General features: G+C 39.1%; 1 protein-coding gene across 1 annotated transcript in view; it reads right to left on the bottom strand.

Annotated features, from left to right (window-relative positions):
* B3GNTL1 (UDP-GlcNAc:betaGal beta-1,3-N-acetylglucosaminyltransferase like 1) overlaps nt 1-26,799 on the bottom strand; it is a 98,665-nt gene that overhangs the window by 18,489 nt on the left and 53,377 nt on the right. Inside the window, exon 6 of the mRNA XM_031060012.1 lies at nt 8,018-8,113. Coding sequence (XP_030915872.1) covers nt 8,018-8,113 — 96 coding nt within the window. The remainder of the gene's footprint in view (nt 1-8,017; nt 8,114-26,799) is intronic.

Raw genomic sequence — 26,799 nt, 5'->3', positions numbered from 1 at the left:
CTGCCAAATGAATATGGTTCAACAGAATTGTTACTCATAAATTTTGGGTGTGGACTCCCCAAAGCCAGGTTGGATGGGGCTTGGAGCAACCTGAAAGTGTCCTGGAGGTGAAACAAGAAAATCTTTAAGCTCCAACCCAAGTCCATCTCTGATTCTATACTATTAGTTTTGTATGTCCCAATGAACTTCTCTAATGGGTCATGAAATAAATGCAGCTAAAGCTGCTGAATGAGAAGTGCTATTTCTAAATGAAGGGCAAGGACAGAGGTGGAAAAATCAACATCATCTCATTTTGACAGGGATCTCAAGCTTGGTGCAGGTGAATCCAAAAGAAAGAGAGACCCAGCTGCTAAACAGTTTGTGCAGCCTAAAGTTCCATGTAACCAAACAGTTTGTACTGCAAAGGATCAGTGACTTGAGAAGGTTTTTTTTTTTCTCATTTTACTGGAATTCTCCTTCTTTCTCTGGCTGTCATACAAATGCTGGTCTCTACTTAGGAAAGGTGACTCAGGCCCCATAATGACAGGCTTCAATAAAAACTGCAATAAAGGCAACCTCAAAATGAGGCAACATCTGAAAATAGTTTTTTAATTTTTTTTGAAACTTCCTTCCATGGTGCATTCATCCTTATGGGATTGCACCCACTGCTGCTGAAAACACTACAGGATAAAAGCTCCTGCAATTGTGGCTCTGGCAGGCTCTAGGAAAAATGAGGGATTTCACAACCATTTCAACATTTTCCACTTAAAAATCAGAGAATCTTCATGCAAGTGATGCAGTGTCAGAAGGGCAATTATATGGCTCATAGAACTTATTTCCATTTTTCCATTTCTGTTTTCCATTTCCATATGAAAGCATAAACCCACCTTTAAAGTCCTCCACAGAAGGTAAAAGAAGTAGTGTTCATTTATATTTTGCAAAGCTATAACTTCTTGAAATACTAGAACATTTCATTCTTTCATGTTTAAATAGATATTTCTTCCCTACAATACAGTGTTTAAAAGGTCACATAGTTTTTAGCAGACTAAAAAGCTCCCTTTTATAAAACTGGTGGGTCAAAGAAAACATTGAAGTGTAGGAACAACAAAAAGCTGAAAGATAAAATGACAAAATTTTAAAGGAAAAGAAGGTGGGGAGATTGAAATATTTTTTTTTCTGTAGACACTATGACACATATGAATAACCAGGTCATAAACCTCAACTTTAACCATTCTATTTCAACACAGAAAAATAATAAGAGTACAAGTAAAAAAAATATATTAATTGAAATTTTCCCCTATTACTACAGCTTCTGAGTTTCTTCCATAATTAAGAAAATGAGATTCTCTAATTAGAGTGCTGGACTGGCCCTCTAGTAATGAGAGCAATACAGTTCAGTGACTATTTCTCATCCCCACCAGGCTGAGTAGCCAGAGGGTGTGGGAGTGGAAGAGAAATGAGACAAAAAACTCTCTGAACCCTGGAAAACAACTCCAGGCCACTCAGCTGAGCCTATGAATCTTGGGAGAAATCAGAATCCAGTCAAGCTCTGGACTCTGCAGCTCCTGGCCTCACCCTGGTTCATGTGTGACACTGATTTGAATTCTCACATTCTGAATTAAATGGCTTCTGCTCACTAAGGGCAGCTCATCTGCACCTATTGATCGTCCTTGTAGGCATTTGTCTGACTTCTGGTTTAAGAGCTGCAATGCAGAAGAAAACTTTTAGACAACTTGATACAATTTATGCTTTTGTGAACCAACTTTGAAAGCCACAAAAGAAATCTGGGGGAAGCTGGAGTGGCAGCCAGCAACCACAGTCACCAATACAAGAAAAACACAAAATCAATTTCTTTCCATTTATCTTGTAGCCCTTTCTATATTTTCCTTGTTGTGGACTTGAAGAGAAATACTGAGCCAGCAGAAAAGTTCAAGCCTTTTTTTTGGTCACACAGAGCCATGTGCCAGGGCACAAGTGCAGCAGATATCAGCTTGCTGCAGGAGCCAGATTTCGATACAGATCTATGATTATGTCACATAAATCTCAGCAATTCCTTCTCTTTTGGACAAGCATTTACATTATTCTAGACAACTGTTAATATGTATATTTAAGAAGAGTTCCTCCAGAAGGAAAAGGATCTTTCAAAAAACACTGTTTGGTTCCAAGGGCTCTTTTTCTTTCCTTTAAGTGGCAGAAACTCTCAGGAATAAAGTGCACTCGGGCCTAGGAAGGAGCAGGTGCCTTGCACTGCTCAGCAGTGGCCTCTCACATTACAAAGGAGCAGCACTGCCACGCATTTTTCAGAGGAAAATGTTGACTGTGTTACGGATCCTGCAGGGATGGGACTTCCTACGGCTCTTGAGCGTGTAAGTTCGCTGCAACACAAGAGTTCCTTCCCAGCTGAGATCTATTATTGGATCCAGATGGCATTTTAAACACCAGGAATCTTTGTGAAACAACACAGCTCTGAAAGAGAAAGCTGTTTAACCACTAAAGGGATATTTTAATGTATTTTTTGAAAATGAATATCCATAGCTAAAAGTATCAATTACTAACCCAGCATTTCAGCAATAGGCTACCACATCAATAGCTTTCAGCAATAATAAATACAATTAAATTGTACAGTTTACATGTTACTGGACTACATGCAGAATTTTCCATATTATAGGCAAAACCCAACCCCACATCCTCTGCTGCAAAAAGGCATAAACTAATTACAGCTCCCAGAGAAAAGCACAGCCTGCCCCTGCTCTGCTCTAACCAGCCAAATGCAAAATCATAGTTCATTTTTTCACATTCCCACTGAACTGGGGAAGGGTTTCTGCTGACCCAGTATTTTGGGCAGGTACTGCTTGGTGTGCTGATGGTTGTACAGATGAGGGGATTGATTTTTATACACCATGGGGTGTCAAGCAGAACCCCAACTTGAGTTAAAATAACTCCTTGTTCAGGGATTAACTAAATTATCTATGATCCTTCTCTTGCTCACTGTTCTCACTCCTGGCAGCAAACTGTGCTCTGACTGCAGCCACCTCAACATTTTCCAAAGAGCTTCAAGCATCTCCCAACAAGCAATTCTGGCTACAACTCATGCACCTCCACCATCAGTAAGGATGAGGAGCATCAGCAGGGATCTTTCCAGGGCAAAGCCTGGAGGTTTCCCTGAGGGGTTTGTTACGTTCCCGCAATTTTTGGAGGAGTTTTAATTCAAGTGATGCCCTGTGCAATGCTGTAACCATGAACACCTGCTGAGGTCGTGCTGGGATGACCAAGAGCAGCACTTCAGGCTGAAAGTCCTTTCATTTGCTCACTTGGACAGAAACCACCACAATACAAAAGCTGCCTTTTACTGCTAAACCGGAATCAATCTGTCCCAGCTTCCTCACCCATCCCTATCCAGCCTTGTCTCAGCCCCTGCCCTGTCCCAGCTCACAGGCACTCTGCCAGAGGTGGCAGATCCTTGTCAGCACAACCAGTGGAGATTTAGCCTGTGCAGAGAAGTCTGATTGGTGAAAATGGGAGATCTACCATTATTTCATGAATACATGCATTTATAATAAACAGCAATGACAAATAAGACAGGAGAAGTACATCATTCCACAGGGGAAAAAGCTTTCAGGTTTGGAAAAGCTTGGTCCTCCCTTTTGGTCAGGGGCATCAAGGAAAACTGGGCTGCAATATTTTGTAAACCAGTCAGCACCATCAGGGTAATTGTTGGACAGAAAAAAATCACTCTAATTCCTCAGAGGAGCCTAAAACTGGTGAATGGGAAGAATTAAATAGCTATTAATAGCTTTTCTACAGGATTATCCAAGATATTCTTAAGTCTCCCTTTCTGCAGATCTGTCACTTCATTTCTTGGCTCTCATCCAAATGCCTTTCCATCATTTTGCCTTGATTACAGGACCCAGAGCCCATTAGGATTTATTTTATTGTTTAGGAAATAACAGGTTAAAGGAAACTCCAAAAGGTTGCTTTCATCCAAATGTCTTGGCACAGAGAAACGCAGTTAAACAAAGATGATGGGGAAGTCAAATGGAAGGGAGGTGGTAAATTGTAAATGATATTTAATAACAGACCAGCAGAAAATATAATTAGACATGGGGTATGGGGTGAATTTTCAAATAGCTTATAAAGTGTAATTAATCACAGGCTCCACCACTTTTTCTCTGCTTTTTACATCAAATATTGATCTCTGTTCAGCCTTAACTATTTCAAGCCAAAAACAAACCAAAAAAACCCCAGTAGTGCCTGTATTTTATCCCAATTTTCCCCACATCATCTTGATAGCTTATTTGACAGACTGAGAGTATTTTAATTCACATTCCAAAAAACCCAAATTCCTACTTGGCCTTTTACCTCTCAGGCATTATTATAACCACTTGCCTTTCTGAACAGAATGACATTTGTGTGCTCTGGCAGGGAAATGTGGAAAATTGCATCAGTGAGTGCCTAACAGCTACATTTACCTCAGAGCTTTCCACATGGCCTACAGTCTCCTGTGCTCAAAGGGGTATTTTGACACCTCCTCAGTTCGTGTTTTTTGTGACCTTTTATCACAAAAATAGAATGAAACTGAGCTCCAGACACTTTGTTCAGAGGCACAGAATACATTGAGAAAGGCTGGTGCTTTACAATGCACGATTCCATCTGGGCCTCATTAAGAATAATTTCCCCCTGTTTACACTTTGAGATTAGCTCAGAACTTTAAGGCTGTCACTCCATTTTCAGTTTTCATACACTTAAAAAGGAAGGATAAACACGGGGGTGACAGGAAATTTGGAACCAAGTTGTGGTAAAATTCTAGAGAAAGAGACAAGTCTGGCTCGTAACAGTTGTGATGTGGAGAGTAATTCTGCCTGGAGAGAGCCAAGACTGCAATTTTCCACCCTTGCATGCAGGGCAGCAATGCTCATTTATACAGCTCTCCTTGTACTCAGCATTTCTGTCAGACACATGAAAAAATAACTTTTCTTCACTAATAACAGGCACCTCATCTCCCACTGCACACAACTGGGGAGTTCCCCACTCTAACAGATGACACAGCTTTAAAATCTGCTTTTCACATTAGACCAGAACATGGGCATTTTTCTCCTCAGCACAATTTTTTGTGATGCTTTTGGACACGGTTATTACTTTTTAACAATGGTGCTACTTAGTAGGAGACACCAAAAACTCCAGCAGCAAAGCCACCCATGGTAATGTCACACACCAAGTGTCAAATGGGAATTCTGAAGGGTTTAGGAAGTGCTGCTACTTTTTGCAATAAGGAAGTACTGCACTCTTTATCCAAAATTGATGAAAATATAATTTTCTTTTTGTTTCCTAAAAAAAAATAAGTCAAAAATATGGTTCATCATGTGACTCTTCTTCCAGCAGGGGATACTATTTGAAATGTTACTTTATAGGATTGTGACCACTTCCATCGTACTATCTCAGTCTCAGAACACCATCAGGGCTTGCTAAAATCTTTTCAGTACTCCTGCTTTATTATAATTTATCAGAGATTGCATAAATAATTTTAGCTAATTAATAGATACAATTTTAGTTAATTAATATATTTTTATTTTAGTTAATTAATATATAAAACCTGTCAGGTTCTTAGAGACCATTTATGAAGATATTCTTTTGTTTGGATCTAAAAGGAATACACTTCCAACAAATGCAGAGCTTGATCAGAAAGGACTGAATTAAAAAAAAATGGAAAAAACCCGTTTCACCTAAAGCCTGAATGACTGGAGAGAGACATATCTATCTGGAATAAAAAAAGGATTAAAAAAAGGATGACACCATAGCACATCTATTTGTATTTGATCACTCCACCCACTCTGTTACCATCAACATCAAATCACAATTTCTCCCATGGAAGAATTACCCTCCATTCTTTCCTAAGCACTGAAATACGAAGAACAGGTGTTTGGATTTAATTTCAAATGAGAAATGCAGCTTTTTGGCAAGAAACAGCTCAGCAAATGGAGAAGGCCAAAACACGGAGATTTGTTGGCCTGTTCTGTGTTTACTTTCAGCAATGTGACACTGGCAAGCCTCATTAATAAACACTAACTCAAAAATGGAGATGGAAGTGATCAGATTAATGCAGATCCTGGCTCAGGTCAGAACTTACAGGGATGAAACCCTTCAGAGTATTCTCAGCTCTGCTGATACACAGAAACACTTCCTTTCCTTTTAAAAGGATTCTTTTCAAATGAAAATGAACGAGTCAGAGCAATGCTAAACACTTTGTAACACTAAATGCTCAAGATTTAAGGCTTGATTTTGTGTCCTCTAAACCCACAGAAGACAAAGGTTTGACTTCACTGCTTTGTTCAGGTCTGTCCTGTTCTTAGGGTATTTTTCTGAAGGTCCTCTGCATCAGCCAGAGTCTGAGCTTGGACATGTTGGACACCTCACAATAGGGACAAACAATAAGTTCAACTTATCACTGGTAATTCTTCAAACTGGAAGGACATATCATGCATTGTGGCTGAAAAATCATCAGGATTAAGATTGTCAGTGTACTACAGCTGAATAACCAGTGGCATAGCTCCTACACAATTACACAGAGAGAGCAAAACAGAAAAAACCCAACTCATAAAAACAAAACAAGGAGGAAAAAAAGCCAAAATGAAAAGCAGAAAGCACAGAACAATAGTCTATTTAACGTAACCTCTTGAACTTTATCATTAGGCTTGCTGTTCTATTGTTGCTGCTGCTTTAACTTGCTTGCTTTCTTTCTGGAGCTTACTAACAACGCTCAAGAAGTCAAACATCCTTCAGAGAGTGAAAATACAATGATAAGAAATAATAATGAAAAAGCAATAAAGAGCATGGGTCAGCAAATGTAGATTGTATTGGGAGCCAGGCACCATTCCCAGCTCTTCCACTCACCCACCATGTAATTAAGGGCAAATCTTTTCACTGCTCTAAACAATTCAGTTCTCTGTCTGCTGTCTCCTTATAATTATAATTTTTGGCAGCCCAAAGAATAATATTTGTATATCCTCATACATACACACACATGTATATATATACACACACTGCATGGCACTGAAGGGCTTCATTTTAAAGCTATAAAAATAATAATCATCATCATCATCTGTTGTAGTTTAAATAATTAAATAGGAAATAGCCTTAGCAGATTTGTTTTAGAGTGCTAATAAATGAAAGCTTGGGAAAAAAAAAATCAGAACCACCCATTTTAGCCCTAAAATCTCAGCAAAACCACTGGAAGCCAAACCTCTCGGAACCAAACCACACAAAATGGATCCAAATGTGTTTAAATTAGATCTATTTGCCAACATATTTCAACTACCACAATAAATACTGCTAACAGACATCCAGGGATTTTATTCCACAAACACACTGATGAGCTTAAAGCAATCAAATTGAACTCATACAGGAAATTCATAAAGACAAAGAACACCTATCTGTCAGGGGAAAACACTTCTGAGACCACTGGGATTGAATTTGTAACCTCTCAGCCCTGATCCTTGAGCAGAAGCTACTTAAAATCTCCCAAGGACAAGCACAAGAACTAAGATTGACAAGAGGACAGGTGGATAAATGAGTTTTTGAGGTAACAGTTTTATGGCCCTTCTTTTTTCCTCTCAGGGATATAAATCTTCCCCCTTAGGTGAAGGTACTTTTGTCCCTCTGCCATTCTTCACCTTTCTTCCCTCCCAGTTTCTTTCAGCAACCAACCTCACCCTGCTCAGAACCAAACTAAGGGCTCACCTGTTTTTGGCATCTATTCCAGGGACAAAGTGGAGCTTGGATGTCTAAAACCTTTATTTTTCCCAGGTTTGCTGACACATCCAATAGATGTGTTACAACGTCAACCTCAGGCAGGTCCTTCCATCACGAGGGTTATTCCCAAACAACCTCAGTTGGTTGGGGACTGTTTTTTTTAAAAATGGTATGACCTAGGTTTTTTAGAGCTGTTTTCATCTACACCCCTTCCCTATTATTCCTTAACAACAGATAGAGGTTGTTAAACAAAGGGATGGCTCCTGGACTCCAGATCACCTACCCCACTCACCTTTCCACCCTCATCAAACCTCCCCACATGGAAAAACCATTCCCGAGAGCAGAACCAGGTTGGCATGATCACAGTAGGCCCGTGGGAGGTGAACACCTAGGGAAAAAAGAGGGATAAAAATCCAGTCAGTTCACAAAATACCAAACCCAGCAGCTGCTGAGGAACAAACAGACCTCACACATTCACCTGAAATTGTGCCTATGTCTAACCCTCAGCAATTTCAAGCACTGAGAAGAGCCAGTGCTGGAGATTTAGCAGGTCCTTAGTGTGTACCAGAATCTCGCAGGTGCCACAGCCCAAAAGGTGAGTCTGGTTCCTGCTTCGTATTCCATGACCTTCTCTTCACCCCTAAGCTGCAACGTGTGCAGAGTACTTAAAACATTTTTCCAAATTTAGAGTATTATACTGGAGCTGGCACTTTATCCATAATGATGATGTTAATGTGGAAATGAAGTAATTGAGAAGAATCACAGAAAGTTCAAGTTCTTAAACTGAACTCTACAATTCCTGAGCATTGATTTTTTTTCCCATTTTATATTCCTTATGCATATAGTAAGTGTGAACTTTCACTGATCTTTTATTTCTGCCAAAGACACTTAAATCCTAATCAAGCTTGGACAAGTAAAATACAATTTGTTTTAAACATTACCTGAGTACTGTGGATTTGCTACCCAGGGGTACCTACAATTAAAGGTTTTTGGAAAGGAAGAGCTTTAAGTAGAGAAAAGGGAGTAACTATTAAGTTCATCTCTTCATTTGTGACAGCCAAGAACTATACAAATGGGTCTTTGAAGCTTTAAACAAACTTGTTGCAAATACAACTGTGAAATAAGCCAGAATGTGGATGACAGGAGGTAAATTGGTTTTTTTTTGCACAAGATGAAGTATCCAGGCAAAGGGGAGACTGAACTTGTCAAACACAAGGTGCTTGTGCCTGCTTCCAGCAGAGACACAGGAACTGCAGAGCACACCCTGGGGCACGAAGAAAAGACCAACTCCACAACTGCTGTCAATCAAATGACAGTGCTGATCCTGTAAGCTGACAATTTCATGCTACAGTGGTAATATTGATATTCCTGTGCATCTGAAGTTCTCAAACAGAGTGTACATTTGTCACACGCATCTCAGCCTCTATATTTTAAAGGTGCTCCTCTTGATGTTGGCCTGAGGGAGCTCCACAAACTCTTATGTCTGGCCACTTCCATTTCCACAGATAAACATGGATTTAAAACCAAATAAAGACATTTAAATCAATTGTCCAAATTAATTAAATTAGAAATTCAATCTAAATTTGACAGATGACCCACTCCCATTTTTCTTACAGGGTGAAGCACACGGCATAGCAGCTCCAGGAGCACAATGACAGAACTTCACTGTCCCTAAAGGGATCTTAGGGTGACTCATTTTCATCCAGAAACTTCAATTCTAGGCTCTCATATTTAGTCAGAACAATCCTATCATCTAATGTGTCTTAACTCATCAGCAGGTTGCCCCGAGCTGAAATATTCCAGTTCAGAGGTGTTAAATGTAAAAGTGTCCCCCCAAGAGTCAGTGGGAGCTGAAAGAGTCAAACCAACCCCAGAAAAGCAGAGCAGCCTGATTATCAGCACATGGTTATTAGCTCCACATTAATTACAAGGGCAATTGAGTATGGACTGAACCAAACAATGACCAAACAGTAATCCCAAAAGAAAACAGCAGCAGGGAGAAAAGCCAGGCCAGAGGGCATTGCATTGAATCTCATTTCTGAAAGAAACAAAAACTTCAAAAGAAAGTCTTGAGCCCATGGGTACTTGTGAAATGTGTCTAGAGAGGCCAGAATGGCTTTTCCTCAGAGCTGCCAGGTCCCTCAGGGATCAGGAATGCACTTCACCTCAGAGCTGGAGCTCCAAGCCATCAGCTGTGCTCACAGTGCCAAGAGCATCCGTCCCAAATGTCCCAGATAATGTGTTCCACTGACACAGACACTTCAGTGAAACCAGAAAGAACAGATTATTTTATAATAAATAATTCTATATTATTATTTATTAAGTCTTATTATATTTATATTTCTATTTATTATAATTATGACAACTACATTGTCAAACTATTTTATTATATTTAGATTTAATAAATATTAAATATATTAATATTTATTATATTATGTTAGCTATATTATGACAATATATTATTTTATGATAAACATAATTATTTTATTAATATTATTGTTATTGTTATTATGAAAAATTTAAGAGAAAACTTCCAAAAGGCACTGATGTTAACACAGATGATGATTTTACAGCAAACCATTACACACTGCACACACTGATGTCTCTCCTAAATCCAGCAGTGTTCTGTGGCTCACTGTGCATCTCAGCAGAGACACCAGAGGAGAATCACATGGGCAAAACAGAGACTGACGATGCCACACATGATTTCAGATCTTATCCTTCAAGAAGGTCTTTAAACCTGCACAGCACAGCAGCTGAGAGTCAATGAATTGGCAAATAAACTTTTCCTACACGAACACTTACAGTGCAACATCAAAACTGACTTTAGGAAATTTATTTATGCTGCTGTCACAAAGGACAAATTCACACTACCTTGTCCCTTGCTATGTAAGAATAACTTTTGTGAAGCTGAAATTCTCTTTGTTGTTGTTGTTATTTTGGTCTTCAGCTGAATCTCCTGATCCAACAAACCAGAAATCAGCAGGAGGATGTAGGAAAACAGGGCACCAAGCAGAGACAACAAAACCCTTCTTAGCAGCAGCAGTACGGATGATCCAGAAATAATCTTTAACCTGATAAAACTGCTGGAAATCTACATTTACACCAAATTTACATTAATGAAGGGCTCTCCCACTCATCCTGCCTCTGGCTGCACACCCCAGCCACAGCCCTGGCACTGTCCTGACCCCAGGATGGATCAGAGCACCACATCAGCAAAAAGCCATTATTTTCCTTGTTTCTAGTGTTAGTTTTCTACAGCCTTGGTTGAATCAGTTCACTGTGGGGTCAGAGTAGCAATACCACTGACACACTGGAGAGGGAAGGAAAAGCTTGGGAGAGAAAAACAAGCCCTCCCTTTTTGGTCACTGCCCACAGTTCATGAGTCCAGCTGAAACATAAAACTGCATCCTCTGAATACCCACTCTGATGGGAGGAGAACTGGCCAGGAAAAACACTAACAACTGTTCTGAAACACTGAGGCATCTGCCAAACTTCTGAAAACCACCTTCCAGAGCTTTTGAAATTTTATCTTCAAGCGAAAAAAAAAAATAACCGCAACCTTCTGCACTTTGGAAATTCTGTATTTCACCTTGGTTTAGTCTGATGGGAAAGTTTCCTCTGTATTTCTTTTTTGTCTATTCTTGTCATAAACTCTTGCCAAGGCGTTAAAAATGGTCAAATTGGCTTATTCTGTGATAAAAACTGCAACTTCTCACTTTGTGAGACTGACACTCCATATTTTATCCATAAATCTTTTAGATTGCATGGACTGGAACAAGAGAACAAAGAAGACATGCTAGTCTTAACTTGACAATCAATCAAAAGCAGAATTTGAATGATGGTGCCATGAACAATGTTTAGTTTTCTTGGAAATATCCTCCAACTGTGCTTAACAAATGTCTTGTGTCACCTTGGAACACCAGTGGGTTTCCAGACCTCCTTGAGGAATTAATTCAGTATTCTGAGACCAGGTTGGACCTGTGAACCTTTCACACACAGCTGGATGGAAAGATTAATGCTTATTAATAATACTTGTTATTAATTACAGAACACTGTATACTGTTAAAAAAATCTAAATATTGAATATTTCATGTTAAAAATCAGAAGATGAAGGTATAAATCTGTTCAGATTTTGAATTCCTGAAGAACAGTGTTGTCATAACCTAAATGGAATCCATCTCTAGATGATGGGCACAAATTCCTATTTCAGCATCTTATTTACTAAATTATTTAGAACTTTTATAACTAGCTGGGTTTATTCCAAGGATCAAGTAGCAAGTAATTGAAACTGCTTTGTTCTTGTTCACTATTTGGCTATCGAATTACATCCAAGTGTTACACAGATTCTCTGAAAATAAATCTAAAGAACACAAAGAGCTGATAAAGTGACTTTCATTGTTGTGTTTCAAAGCTGTCAGCAGCACATGGAACTCTGGTTCCCACTGATGCTCAGTGCAGGTCATGCCAGCATTCAGTGCAAAATTTCAGTTCCAACACAGGGAAAGGCATTTGTGTGTTTACAGTAACTTTTCAAGGAAAGTTCTCCTTCCTGAAGCAGCAAATCAAAGTCTAACAGCAGTGATAAAAGCAGACATGCAGATGGTGAAACAACTTTATCATATCAGACATCATGCAGGACACACAGGGGGAACCAGGCACTCACAAAAGCAACAGATTTCATTTAATCAAAGGCTTTCCAAAGCAAGGAGCTAATTCCCCAAAACACTCCACACATTTAATTCTACTCATGCTACAGCATTTCTCAAAATTATATCCACACAAATCAAGGATTAGACACAATGAGATTAGACACAATGATTAGACAAATTTGTTGAGACAAATGAAGCTTTCTAATATCCAGGGGCACACATTGACACATTAGAAGGTGAAAAAAAGAGAAAAATCCCATGGGGAGGGCCACAGTGATTCTGTAAGCAGAGCACAGACTGAAGGGCATCACTCCTGACCTTGAAGCAATGATGTTAAAATACCTGTGCATTAATTCAGCAATAAATGTACCAGGACCTTGTTACTGAGGTGTACCAGGTTTACATCCAGAATCAGGTCTGTGTCTGTTAGTGTGAGAGAAGAGGTACAGAGGGCAGGGAAGAGAAAAAAAAGACTCTTCCTACTTCAAAAAAATGTGGGTAAAGAGGATTTTTCAAAAGAAAATAACTACAATGAGCTTTATGAAGCTTTTAGGAACCCAAGCAGCCAGTGTGGAATGGATTCCATGCAGTTGGTTTCTATTGCACTGAACTGCTGTACCCGTTCCTGGGCTTGTACAAATAACTGAAGTTATTTGTGTCACCTCATCACTGCAAGCTCTGAGAGCAGCTGAAAATCCTTCTCTAAGGAAGCTGGAATCCAGCGCAGCAAAAAGCAGATTATTGAAATAAACCATACCTTGCCTCTCTGTGCATAAAAGCTGGTGTATACACAATAATTCTGGGGCAGGCCTGACTGAAAATCAGTGGTATTTAGGATTGTAAATCCCAAACTCTACTGAGCAACAAAACTAATCAAAAAGAATAAGAGAGTCAGGAGAGCTGCTAATGCCAGTGAAAGCAGAGAGCATTCAGCACCTCCAAGAAGGTATTCCTGCTCCTGGACAATTTATGACCTACAGCTCCCTGTGATTTCCTCTGGATTTGAAGGCTGGAATATCTCACAGAGCAGAGCTAGTGAGAGGAGCTGGGAGATGATGCTTTCTCTGACTGCAAAGGGCACAGTAATGGGAGGAAAGCTGGAGAGAAAAGCTGAATTTTGCTGTAACAACCTCCCTGGTTCCTGACAGTTTATTGCACTTCCAGTGCTTTTCACCAGGACATCCACTTTCAGAAAAGTACAGCAGTCCTCTTTACAGCTACACAACCATTATATCAAAATATCAAATTTTTACAAATAACATTCCCTACGTGAAATAAAATTTTCATACCAAGTCTGTCACTGTCATATTTTCTGGAAAAATTCCTTTGCCAGGATTTCTCTCCTGGGAAGCTGAGAAGCCTCAAAGAAAAAGGAAAACAATATCATCTCGTTTGCTTCTCCTTTGTTTTGCTGCTTTAAAATGCAGTAATTGCTTCATTAGTTGCATGTGAATTGTTTTTACTTACTAGGCAATTATGGCCAGTTGTGTTGGACTCTCTGCAAAGAGAGTCAAGAGTTTTTCATTATTATCTTTTAACCTTCTGTCTATATCCATATAATACAATATCATATCATATCATATCATATCATACCATATCATATCATACCATATCATACCATAATAAATTAACCTTCTAAAAACATGGAGTCAAATTCATTTCCTCCCTTCAACGGGGACCCCAGAAAATACCACACAAGTCTCTGCAGTGAAACCACCCCCTCAAATGAAAGCCAGGGTGTGTTCAGCAGAGCATCACCTCCTCCTGACATCTCTGGCTGCAGCAGAGCCCCACAAAGACTGAAATGTTGGGTAAAGACAGCACAGAGCATCTCAGAGTCTCTGTGGTCAGGATGACTCCAAGATGTGTCAGAGAATCTCTTTTCTTAGCCCAGCAGCTGAAGAAAGAGTCAGGATTCTTCTGTTCTGGTTTTCAAGGTTGTTTATTTGTTGTTATCTATAATATTCTTTCTTTGACTCACTGAGATTTGTCCAGCAGGTTGGGTTGTGGCACACTGACTGCCCTTGGGGTGGTGTTATCTTTTTATACTAAAAACTACTTGTACATTATTTACAATAATTTCCCAATATCTATCACCTATGTGAGACAGTCTGTCTCTACTCTAAACCAATCCAAAAATGCCAACATCACTCAGAAGATGGAAGCTAAGAAAAAGAAAGAAGAAAGACAAGGCATCCCCAAATCCCTCCATTTTGGCTTCTGAACCCCCATTCTAAAAACCTCAAAATTCTACTTTTCTATCTTGTAACAAATTAACTATCATTCTGCTTAAACTCTCGTGGCTTGTGAATCTTCATATAAGGTTGGTAATTGTTTTTTCTAAGGGCTAAATCAAAGGCACAGGTGTTTTTAACTCTGTGCCAAGGTCTCTGAGTTCCCTGTCAGGGTCTCAAGTCCTCCAGGGCAGCCAGAGGAATTTCTTGGGTTCTGACAAGACCAGGCTGCTCTTTACCCAGGTTATTACATCTCCTTAAAATTTGCCGCTGAAATCAAAACTGTTTACAAACTTGCTACAAGCAAATATATTAACTTTGGGTTTCTAGTCCAATTCCTATGGATTGAATTGGCTGTGCCTTTGCTTTTTGGGAGGCAGCTCCTGCCAGCCCCATTGTGTGGGATAATTGAGGGCCGACCACAGTGTTGAATATCTCTGCTTTGTAGCTGAATGGCCAAGAGCGAGCACCATTCTTCTGGACGTTTTTAGAGCTTTTCCCTGCTAATGACGATGAATTAACCTACTGCTGAAGCCAAAACAATAGCTGCATGCAAAGGAAACAGCCTGTATGATTTTAGCATGTCTTACAGCTTTTTTGTTGGTTTTTGTTTTTTTTGGTTTTTTTTTTTTTAGGCTACTAAAAGTGGTCTTTACAAAAAGTTTCTCTAATTCTTGGAGGTTTTCCAGTATTTAAAGAGTCAAGTATTTACAATGGAACAATGACTCCATGCAGTAAAATAAAGCATTCTGCACCAAGAGGTTGTCTTCTTGGCTTGCTGTTTGTGCTGAGGTTTTACTACAAAATAAAGAAAATCTGCTTAAAGTCATATTGGCAGGTTCTAAATTGTGATTAGAACAAACAAGAAATCTGTTAAGAAACAACATTGATCAATGCTGATGTAAACTAAGTAAAAAAAAAATTACCCTTCCATTTGACTTGTGGCCATGCCATTTTGAATTTTCACAAGATGAAAACTGAATTTGTCTTTCATATTTGTGGCTTAATAGATTTAACATTGATTTAATAGATTTAGCTTAAATTGATTTAACATTTAACAGATGACAATACAGACAACAAAATTATCTCCCTGCATGGTGTGAAGCTAAAAAATAAAACTATTCTGCTCTTAAAGTGCATGATGCTTGTCCACAATGAACAAACTTCCCTAAAAAGTGCCGGAAAGGAGGAAAACAAATTCCCATTAAATGCAGCACATGAAACTTTTCTACATACCAGCTCCCAGAACTAATGTTCAGCTGAAATGTGAGTAAACCTCCTGGCAAATCTCAGCTTCAGCAAATTTTAAAATGCAGGTATTTGGAGAGAGAAACATGAAATACTTCTGAGTGTTCAGGATTATCTGAGAGGGTAACAAATCCTTCATTCTAATGCTCGCTGATTCTCTTTTTCATATCAAAGCTCCTGCTATAAAAGTTTTATGCAACTTGGAAGTGGGGGACACATGACCTTCAGTTAAATGAAAGAAATACAAGCACCTTAAAAACAAGCATCAAACTGCAGGGAAGGAGATCACTTTTGAATTTGAGAAGTTCAGCTGTGTGCTAATGTACATGCAAAAGACCCACAGGAGAAATATTAAATATTCATGCAAACTTGCTGTATTTATTCCAATATAAATTATATTTATTTTGTGGGTTTCTTCTCCCCCTATAGACTTTTACCCTTTAGAGAAGGCAAGAGAGAAAATTTAGATCAGATCTTAAACTACAGATTCTGATTATCTGATTAACAGCTGCGATAGTAGAATGTTTTCTTTAGGAAATCAAAGCAAACTTTAGCCTAAATCTCTCCCTCATGTCTTCCATCATATTGCAAGTCTTTGGGGAGTATCAAAGCACCAAATGCATTCCAGTGCCTTGAGAGTGTTTGACTTGAGTTCTGCAACCCTTCAAAACTGTGAATGGGAGAACAAGGCAAAGACAGAAAATAAAAATGTATTTTAGAAAAAGAAATGTCACTACTAGTGCAGAAACTGTAACAGCAGATTTTACAGGGGGAAAATCTAAGATCTCAGCTTTCTCTCATTTAAGATATTAGCTTAGATTAGATTTTTCTCTCATTTTCCCTCATTTAAGATCTTAGCTTTTGCACACTGTCTCTAATCTTCTGTCCCACAATGAAATAGATACATACCGAGAGTAAAAAACCCCATCACCTCAGCAACAGCTTTTACACACATATTTTTGATAATGAAAGAGACTCAATACATTCATCCAGAACCCAGTGGTTTCTTACAAGAATTTATTTTTCAACAGTGCAGGAGACACAGCTGGAAAAACCTCAACCAACCCTGAGCATTTGCAGAGACAGAAATTAAGTGCCCATCAATCTGTAACAGTCTGAGACAAAGCAGAGCTGAGAGCGCTACAAAGCTTTTCCTCCTCTCTGCAGTCTCCTGTTTCAGCCTCCCCAATAATTTGTTGATGGCTTTAGATGTGGGATTTGATTTTTGTAGGTTCTTCCCCTGCTTCCCAGCCAGAAACATGACCAACATTTCATTAATTTGTGACTGAGTGTAACCTCCAAACTCTCACAGCATGGGCAGCCTGAAGTCACACTGTACCTCTGGGTGTGCATCACCTAAAATTCATTCCTAAAATTCCTAAATTTTCATTCCTAAAATTCTGAAATTCTGCCTGAACTTGGCACTTCCAGTCCCTGCTTTGGAGCAGTTACTGCTCAGATAGTCATTTAATATAACCAGCGCCTCAAATATTTTTATTATTTTTATTTTAAAATATTATTATTTTTATTTTAAAATATTTTTAAATAATTCAGGGACAAAAAAAGGTAATTAACAGCTTCAGATCTTCCAAGTAGAGGTTGGTGTGAGTTATCCAGGCACACTGATAATTGTTGATTTTATGTTGTTCCACTGCACTGGGACAACATAAAACCAACAATAATGAGGATTTGGGCCCAGGTTCAGCCCAAGGTGGAGATAAAAAGCAAGCAGCCCTCTCCACAAGGGAGAATTTCTGCCATGGGGCAGCTGAACACTGCAGGGTCTCTGGCAGCATCTCTAATGAGTACAGAGGAGCTCCAGAGAGCTTCTAAATTCACCAGTTCACCTCTGAAGGGCCTGCCTGAGCCTCATGGAGCTGTGCATTCCTATAATCAGACCATTATAATTATCCTCAAACTGATGGAATTATTTTCTCAACAAAGATTAAATTAAATTTTTAAGAAATCATCTCTAAAAAAGCAATTTAACACAAAATATGAATCTGGTAATAAGCAAAGTGCAGCTAAAATGATCAAATAATTAAGAGGAATCCAGTTGTGCTACACATATGAAAAAGATTTTTTACATTCTTTTTTAAATATAATCTTCTTATCCTGTTCTGCAGAAATATTCACACCAAAAAGACAGTAGATATTTACTATATGTCATATTTACTATATGACAGTAGATATCTACTATATAAGTGGATACTTACTATCAATAAATAATAAGGGCATCTGCATTAAAGGGTCTTGCTATAATATCAGAAAAAACTATTAATAACTATCTAAAAGAAACCAACTGAATCAGAAAAGAAAATGTTGATTTTTCATTTGCCAAGAAGCTGAAAATCAGTGGAGGAAGCAGATGCTACAATTGTACTTAATGCAATTTGAAATTTAAAAACAGAGCAGCAGTTTTGGCTGTACTGGAACATGGCTGTAGCAGCAGCTGGGAAGGATCTGCTAAGCAGCTCTTGTGATTTATATCTCTGAGAGCTCCATGGGTCACTCAACATAAACACCCTTGTTTGTCTCACACATCCTGCTAAAAATGATTAAGATTTAAATGAGGTTTCAGGTCTGTGAACTACAAATTCTGAGAAAAGGTAGTGTAACGCAAAAAAAAAAAAGCACAATAACAATGTATCTTAAAAATACTGTGGTTAAAAATATTTAATAATAATTATTTCCCTGTCATTCCTTCACAGAATTTAGATAATTTTCCCCAAATTCCCCAAAAGTAGAAACAAGAACTTTGTGTGTGCTGCTTGTTTATCACAGTGACAAACAACTACAGCTTTAAAACTGAAGTACAAAGTCAGCATAAAAAAAGATCAAAAGTAATGAAATCAGATTTCCCCATAGGGCTTTACCCAAATTAGCTTTGTATTAAGTAAAATCAGTGTATCAACAATGAATTCCTATTTCTTATAAAATATATATTATAACCTCTTTTTGGAAATGGGGATCTCTGCCATATTCAAAACTGCGCTCCACAAGCTGATCCTACATAAAAACAAATCCTAGAACCAGAAGGATCTGTGTAATGAAGTCCAAGTCCTAAAATCAGCAGAATCTCAGAAATAATCTTTTAATGTGATTCAGGAAACCATTCCATCAGCAGCATGCATGGCAGGCAAGCTGCAAATGTTCAAATATTTAGCCAGGTTGAGACATTTTTGAACAGGAATTTTGCACACACGCACATGTGTTACTCTGCCCCAGAAAAACTGTTTTGAGATTGGAAGGAGAAAAAAGCAGCTTTTTTAAAGGAAAAAATGGATGAAAAACGATGAGCCTAGTGAAAAACAGGCTAATTCATCTATAAAAGACAGGTATTTATGTTGTGATGGTTACTCACATCATCTCCACTAGCATCAAGTCACCTCTTCTAATTTGAATTCAGGAGAAGAGCAGCAAGCTGTGATCTCCCAAAACTGGCTGAAGCATTTTAGCCAAACAGACGCAATCATGATAAAAACATCATCTTTAAAAAAAAAAAAAAAACAACCAACAAAAAACTCCAAACCCCCAAAAAAAACCACCAACAAAAAAACCCCAAAACAAACAAACCCACAATAACCTTGCAAACAAACAAAACAATAACAAAAAAAAAAAAAAAAAAAAAAAGCGCCACACACAAAAAAACCCCCACCAAACTAAAACCAACTTCAAACACGGCCAAAAGATGATAAAACTGAATAGGTTTAATACCTTCAGGACTTGTAAATTCAACTAACACTGTGAAAAATGAGACCCACTGGGCCTGTCTGCGTCAGTGTAGGGATGGTCACTGAGGAATCAGCACAGAGGAGGAATTCTAGCTCTGGTCTCAAACCTCCAAACTCACCAACACCATTCCTAAAAAGAAAAAATACAAAATACTGCCTGGCAAGTCCTTCTTGCTAATGCAAATGAAGAGGAGACATTGCCACTTTAATGCTCATGAAAACTTGTCCTGCTCAGCCAAAATTTCAATTTGTTTTGCTACTTCAGTGAAACATGAGAAAACTTAATTTTAGGTGGATGTAGAGAATATGGCTTTGATTTTTGCTGCTGTTTGTGCTGTACAATTGACATGGGGGTGAGAAATAAAATCCCCTCAGGCTGATCAGAACTTCCCTTGGATTTCAGAGATTCCAGCAGATCTCTGGGAGGGAACAGAGGGAGCAGAGGGAAGAACTTCCACGGTCCCTCCACACCCTTTGGGTGCTTCCCTGCACCAGGAGTGCCAAGATTTCAGCACTGCAGCAAGTGTGACACTTCAAGCACTTGAATGTGAATTGGGCTGTTTATAAAAACCTCTTCCCTTCACTTCCAAGGGGAACTTCTCACATGTTTCATGCTGTACCACGATGCTGTGTTTATACCAGCTGCCACTTAGGAAAGACATAACCCAGGTTTATATACAGTATCTGCAAAATGTAAAGTTAATAAGTGTTACCAAGCAGCTGGACAGTGTTTTAATACAATGGGAGATTATTCTGTTTCCACTTATATCAGTGAAAATCTGGACTACCTTCGCTGACTTCAGTGGAATTGCTGCATCCAGTGCACAACTGATGGGATATTTGTATTTCTGATCCATCCTAGACCTCTGCTGCACCTACAAGATCCCTGCAGGCAGGCAGAGGGGCTCTGGGAGGTGAGGAGGTGCATTAGGTGCCCCTCTAAACCACATCAGGGAGTCAACAACATTAACTCATCACTGGGATAAAACTCATTGTCATCATACCCAGAACACAAACACTTCTGCTGCAATGGCCTGCCCAAAGCTCAAATCATTTGGACATCAAGACCATACCTGAACGTTTTGAAGGAAGTATAAATATTTTAAAGCACAGCTGCAATTTTAAAAATCCCATTTTTATACAAACTGAACAAAATAGAATAAATACACTGCTTCAGCTGGAACAGACCTACAATGATCCTCCACTGCCTGAGAACTTCAGGGCTGACCAAGTTAAAATATGGTTTTGGGGTGCACTCTCCAAATGTCTTTTCAATACTGACACACTCAGAGGATTGGCCACCACTTTGAGAAGCTTGGTCAAAAAATAACAGACACTTTTATTTTGTCACCACCAAAAGATGATTGGACAAGTTTTACTCAGCCTCATCGTATTACTTTGGATATTTCAGTGACAGGCTGGGCTTATTCTCAGTTTCCAAGTTGTAAAGTTTCCAACTTGCAAGCTTTCAGCCTGGATACATTTCTGCACATCCTCTCCCTTGGCTCATCCCTGCTAATTCCACTGGGCCCCACTGGACATCCCAAACCATGTTCAAATATTTAGCCAGGTTCAGACATTAATGAACAGCAATTTTGCTGCACATGTGTTATTCTGCCCCGGAAAATTTTTTTCGAGATTGGAAGGAGAAAAAAACAGCTTTTTTAAGGAAAAAATAGATGAAGAATGATAAACCTCTTGAAAAACAGTGGCACCATGGATGAGATGGCACTGGGAGCAGTTTGCCTCTCATGTCACTCACAGTCAAATTCTCCAGACTTTCCTTCAGGTAACACAAAACAAACCAGACACCCTTTGAAGAAAAAGATATAAAAATATCTTCAAGAAAACAACAACAAAAAAAAAAGAATAAAAGAAAAAAAAAAGGAGAAAGCTCAAAACTTCCTCTGCTGTCACAGCTGTTCTGGGCTTTGGATTCTGTTTAAATATTGTTCAGTCTAACAGTCAAACATTCAGAAGAACACACAGCATTTGCTGGGCAGCAACCACCACCCCTGGACTCTCTCATTTCTGCTGCACCCTGAGACCTCTCACCTCTTCACACAAATTGAAGTAAATAAATGAAAGGGAACTTTTAAGATCAGTGTCATGATCTAAGTATTCCTGGCAGGAGTACACTAATACAAGCTGCAATGCAATGGAATTAGCTAACAAAATTCTAGTTAAAATAAAAACATTTGTACCTTAAGGTGTTAGTTTGTCTTTGGAGCTACACAGAGCATTGTCAGGAGAGCTATAGTGATTGAAACCAGCTTATTCAAGTTAAAACCACCATGTTTTCCCCCCAGACCGATGCTTTTGCTAATCATGGCACTTCACATAAATTGCAAATTACTGCAGCTTTGATAGCAGTTTAGAAAAAACTCAATGTTTACTGCATTAAACTGTGTATAAGTCAGAAGTGCTATGAAAGCAGAATGGGTACATAGAGACAAATTTCTTTTACACTGCAGTGTTTTAGAGAGGGAACCAACTTTCAAATCTCAAATGAAGTTTTTCAGTGATCAACACTGATACAAAAATTTGCTTTTCAAACATATTTAATTCCTTTCATTTTTGGTAAGTATGTCTGGGTCAATGTTCTTTTTTGAATCAAACAATGCATATTTTTGACAAGCTTAGTGTTTCACTCATTTTTTTGGTCTTATCACCTGTTGTCACAATAGCCTTGTCATTCTATATTGTTCTAGGCACAATTTCTTTTGTTTTTAAGACAGACTTACTATTGCTAAGACTAATAAGGTCAGTAATTGGTATTGTCCAATTCAACATCATTTCTCATTAGCCAGCTGCAAACTCAGGATACCCTCAGCACTGCAGCTGCTTCACAAATCCAACCACGATTCTAAACATCAACATTTCAAACAGCAAAAGAATTTCCAATCCAAATCCATTTCATATTAAAAAACATAATCTTGTCAAGAATGTCCTTCGTGTTCTAAACATTTCCATTTAGCCAGAATAAACCATTCCCTGGACAAAACCAGGAAAGCAAGGCTTTCTAAAGTAGGAGAGAATGAAAATATTTATGATGTATTTTTGAAGCTATTCCTGAGCATGCAATTTTAAAACCAGTCTCAACCAATCCAGTTAATGTTTCCCAGCTCCTGCATGAGCCCTCAGACAGCAAATGGACCCCACAGCTTTACAGTAATTGTGGAAATGTAGAAATGCATCCTCTGCTACTGTGTGGGCCTGTGCTGTAATTCATTTTCAACAGCTGGAGCAAAGCATTACTTTGCCATTTTTGCCGCTTTTCATAAACAGGAGGAATTGTCCTGAAAGCCACTGGCCCGTGTCCCACAGCTCCAAGGCTGTGCAGCCCTCGTGCAAAACTGACCCTGGTGGCCCCCAAGCCACTCTCACCTCCCTCCTCAGCAGGATGGGGGAGAAAACAAGATGAAAAGCTCATGGGTCAAGATAAAGGCAGTTTAATAAAAACAAAAAGTGAAGGCTGAGCATGGAAGCAAGTTAAAAAATAGAAAAAAAGATGATTTATTCTCCATTTCCCAGTAGCAGGGAATGGGAATATTTGTCTGCTTCCTGGGGCCTCAGTACACAGAGAGGCTGCTGTGGAGAACAAATGCCTTAATAACCAATGTCCCCTTTCTTTCCTCTGGCTCTTATCACAGAATCACTGGGTTGGAAGAGACCTTCAAGACCATTGAGTCCAACCCAGTCCCAACACCTCAACTCAACCCTGGCACCCAGTGCCACATCCAGGCTTTGTTAAACACACCCAGGGATGGGGACTCCACCACCTCCCCGGGCAGAACATTCCAGAACTTTATCACTCTTTCTGTGAAACACTTTTTCCTGCTATCCAACCTGTATTTCCCTTGGCACAGCTTGAGGCTGTGTGCTCTGGTGGTGTCAGTGCTGCTGGAGACAGAGCCCAGCCCCAGCTGAGCACAGGCACCTTTCAGGAGATGTCCCTGAAGGTGCCACCACACTGCAGGAACATCCCTGAGCTCAGCCAAGGTTGGGTGTCCTGGCCACGTCCCCTCCCAGCCCTGCAGGAATTTGGGATCCCTGCTCAGCCCTGGCCAAACCACTGTGGTAGCCAAACCAGCCCAAATATCAGAGCAGAACAGTGAGGAAAGGGAACTGCAGCCCAGCCAGACTCAACACCTTGATTTGTACAAGAAAAAACTTCTTAACCAAAGGGCAATGCTGCTCTGGTTCTGAGTGCTTGCAAAGATTTGAAGGTATTTTGTTAGCAGCTAATGGCAGTGAAGAAAAGCATGACTACACATTCTGTCCTCAGTTAAGAGGAGTAAATAGCTCCCTCTAAATTCAGCAAAAGACACAACATTGCTCTAAAAAACTCCATTAAATAACTCACATTCTGATGACAGATCACAAGTTTCTATACTGTAGGGAGAAAATACTTAAAAGAAAAGCTCTTGAAACTCCCAGATTATTTATGTCACCCTTGAGCATTTCTCTCCTGGTCTGAAAATTAAGAGAAATTGTTAACACAATCTTCTGATCAAAGAGTATCACTGGGTAACAGAACATAAATTTTGCTTTTTTTGTTTGAAAAGGTAAAACATCAGTGTCCTCTGGGAAGACAAGAAAAATAATCACAAGTAGGATTACAAAAGAAAAAGTCAAAGATAAAAGAAGACTAAAATTCAGCTCTGCTGGATATGCCCTCAGCCTCCTCTGCAGATGCCCCACACCACAAATGCCCAGACACTGCTCAGGTGCAGGTGGCCAAGATCTCCTCAAGATGACAACTGTAGATGTTGATCTTATCCAGAAAAATCAAATTAAATTGAAATTTCAGTATGGAACAGATAGCTGAAGCAAAATGAGGAGAGAGAAGGAGGGAAATGGAGCAGGGGGGGAGGTGGTGGAAATTAAACCATCCTGTGAAAGGCCTTGGGGCAGGACCCAAAAACTGTAGATAAGACTGAAAAATCTACAAGGCTGGGGACAGCAAGAAAAGCAATTGCTTGGCTTTGCTTCCTTTGATGCTTTAAGTAGAAAAAGCCCCAGATTTTGTATGGGTAAAGAAACTAGAGTATGACAAGAAATATCTGTTGCTTTCATCAGCTTGTCCCATCACAGCAGCAGTTCAGAACACCCCAAATTTTGCCCATCTACACAACCCAAAGGAGGTGATGCTGTGTGTATGGCTAATACCTTTCAACATGTTCTAACACATAACTCCACACTCAAGTCTAATTCACATGAAGTCATTTTAAAGAAAACAAAAGTAACATGATACACCAATTTATTTTATAAATGTCTCCACTTACAGACTAAAACATGTGGATTTGTTTTAAATTTAATCTACACTGTTTAACTGATGAATTTCCTAAATCCATCCTAAATTAGGCTACATCAAATAGAAACCTGTAAATATATTTTCTCACTCTTTGCCCAGCTGTAGAGGCCATTAGAATATATCAAAAAACTCCTTTACAGGTTTCATCCAATACATGGAAGATGAAGAGAATAATTTCAATCATTAATCAAAAATTACTTCTTGCCATTAACATTTGCTCTTTTTTGGTGTCACAGAAAGCAGAAATTACAGAGGAGTAAGGTTTCTATTTATCTTTCCATAAACATTGCCTCTCAATGGAATCTGCTCCAAGGTTAAGGTCCAGCCTGGAATCCCCCCCTCCCCTAGTTGAAGGAACTGGGATACTGGTCTGAAATAAGGGTCACAGTAGCTGCTTAGGAAGAGGTCCCAGGGGATGCCCTTGCAGAGAATATAGATTTTAATATACCAAAATAAATCCAACCAAACAGAAAGCTTGTTCACAGTTCCGCCTCATTTCGTATTTGAATATGGACCACATGTTTGGGGATTAAGCTGGTGAACCCAATCTGTCTCTTCCAGGAAACAGCAGTGAAACAACTGGGCTACAGAGCTGTCAATTATTTCATACAGACCAGCTGTGCACCAAGCTGAGCCCCAAACACAGCCCTTACTGCTGGAAGAACATCTTCTGTAACAAGAGCCTTACACACAGAACACATTGAACTGAACCAGTTCTCTTCCCACAGGAAGAAAAATCCTACACATTAATACTGCAGAGAGGACACCCACAACAATGCCCCTTCAATATCCCTTTTTCCATTTAATACTTTATTTACTGGCATTTATTATATTTTATCACTTTGTACAGAAAAGAAAATAAGCTGGGGAAATTGCACTCGTTCTTGCTACGTTGACTTTATTGCTGCCCAAATGATGTTTCACCAGACAGCAAGCAGACCTCTATGGAGAAAACAGCCTGCCAAATTCTAGAGTTACAGGTTAAAAACCAGACATGAGCAGCACAGGATCCATAAATCTCAGGCAGCAATAAATTGAACTGAAGTTTATTTTTCCTTTTGATCTCACTCAGCAGATTAACCAGGCTTTCCCAGTGATCAGTACCTAATACTTTAAAGAAAGACCCACAGAAAAGCTGACAGTTTTTATAATTCATTTCCAATACTGATGCTTTTTTTTTCAGTTATTTTCAAGAGCTGACACTTGCACATGACTGCAGAGGTACACAGAAAAGATGGATAGCAAATCCTGATGGGGAAAAAGGCCCCCATCACTTCTTGTCTTGCACTTCTAAGAAAGTACATGTTAATGTTTTGAGTTTTGCTAATGACTCAGTTAGTTGTGTTTTGTAAAAAGCTTCTGGGCAGTGACAGATGGAGTAGGAGCCACAATCTTGTTTATGGGGAACAAACTTGTTAAATGAACTATACAAAGAAGCCAGTGAAAGTCTCAGCTAGGAATCAGAACAGAGTGGGGGAAATAACCACCTGTACAATTCAGTCAGTTCCAACAGCCTGAAAGCAGTGTGCACTCACAAAGCTGCTGAAAATGTGTCTTTTACACCATCAAAAGATGATTTCTGGATGTGCATACATTTCATTGTTTGAAGTTTCCCTGTAAAACTTGTCCTGGGCTCAGTTTCTCTAATCTCCTTAAAACTTGGACAAGAAAACTGCATTTTCTTGCAGTGGAGAAACTATTTGGTCCTTTGGATCACTTGAGTGACCACTGAAAGAAACATGCATGAAGTAACATCACCTTGTGCTTAACTTACTGTGCACAAACATCCTAATTGTGATTATCTAACAAACTAATTGTGATTATCTATGGATAATCCAAATGGACCCATTTCAGAGATGTCAGGCTGGCCATGAGACCTCTGTGTTTCT

This window comes from Geospiza fortis, unplaced genomic scaffold (assembly GCF_000277835.1).
Source record: "Geospiza fortis unplaced genomic scaffold, GeoFor_1.0 scaffold244, whole genome shotgun sequence".
NCBI lineage: Eukaryota > Metazoa > Chordata > Aves > Passeriformes > Thraupidae > Geospiza > Geospiza fortis.
This window is presented reverse-complemented; position numbering and strand designations above follow the sequence as displayed.